Genomic DNA, 1143 nt, shown 5'->3' with positions numbered 1-1143 from the left:
GTTTCAGTGAATATGACAAAAAGTTATTTTTATAAAAATTACCTACTGCAGCTTTAATCATGTGGCACTATGTCCAGTACAATACCCATATCATGATTACTTTAGACAACTTTGTCCAGTTTGTATTCAATCAGTAGGCATTCATAACTCATATAGGAGACGTTACTGGAGAATTACAATGTACGTAAACACAAAGCGTTCCCATTTAAAATCCACTGTTTCCCAACCTAACTGACTTGTGACCCTTCATTGTTAAGCTCTCTTAGTATGAGTGTTTGTGAACAGTTCATCCTAAAAACTGATGTTCCCTATTAACATTGCTTCATTTGAATAGGATTTAGAGGCATTAAGAGAAACAAAGCAGCAGGAATGTTTTTTTTGCCTGGTTGCGTGTGTAGTCCGTTCTGAAGTGGGCCACCATGAGAGTGACCGGCGTAGTCACTGGGAGGTGGTGTCACAACTGCAAGGTTTACAAAAGATTTAACTCATTTATTCTGGTGACCTGAATATTTCCTTGTTCCACACACACTTCATAAAACTTCACCCAAAAAGCAGAACCCTGTATTCATCTGCACTGCAACTCTGAAACTCTTTGTTCTCACTGTCTTTGTCTGTCTTGTGTCTTGTGTGTGGAGAACTCTTGAGTGTGTGCGGCTTCTGCTCGGGTGTGATGTAACATTTTCAGCTACAAGCACCTTTGATCTGTACATCCAGCCTAACGTAGCTTCTCCCATCTCTACCCCCAGATGACGCTCGTCTGTTCGGCTTTGTTCGGATCACAACGGGAGACGCCATGAGCAAACGAGCTAAGTTTACTCTCATCACCTGGATCGGTGAGAACATCAGCGGGCTGCAGCGCGCCAAGATCAGCACCGACAAGGCGATGGTCAAAGAGATTGTGCAGGTCAGAGACTGCGGCGTTGCATGTGGAGAGAGTAGCAATCAAAATAGTGGTTGCCATCATGAGACTAAAATAGAGCTATAATGGTCCCTTTGAGAATAATGGGTGGTTACAGAGGCAATATGGCAACAGAATGCTGGATACAGTTAGACAAATAAGAGAATAGGGTTTAAAAAACAGAAAACCATTTCTCTAGATCATATGAAGATGGAACGTAATAGGGGGAAACATAATAAACAGAA

General features: G+C 41.9%; 1 protein-coding gene across 1 annotated transcript in view; it reads left to right on the top strand.

Moving 5' to 3' along the window:
- The window catches only part of cotl1 (coactosin-like F-actin binding protein 1), a 12028-nt gene that overhangs the window by 7994 nt on the left and 2891 nt on the right, over positions 1-1143 (top strand). The window contains exon 3 of the mRNA XM_035664586.1: positions 747-904. Coding sequence (XP_035520479.1) covers positions 747-904 — 158 coding nt within the window. The remainder of the gene's footprint in view (positions 1-746; positions 905-1143) is intronic.

Source organism: Morone saxatilis, unplaced genomic scaffold (genome assembly GCF_004916995.1).
Source record: "Morone saxatilis isolate NCDOM2014 unplaced genomic scaffold, NCSU_SB_2.0 Contig2, whole genome shotgun sequence".
Taxonomy (NCBI): Eukaryota; Metazoa; Chordata; class Actinopteri; family Moronidae; genus Morone; species Morone saxatilis.
Note: the sequence above shows the minus strand (reverse complement) of the source record. Positions and strands in the feature narration are given on the sequence as shown.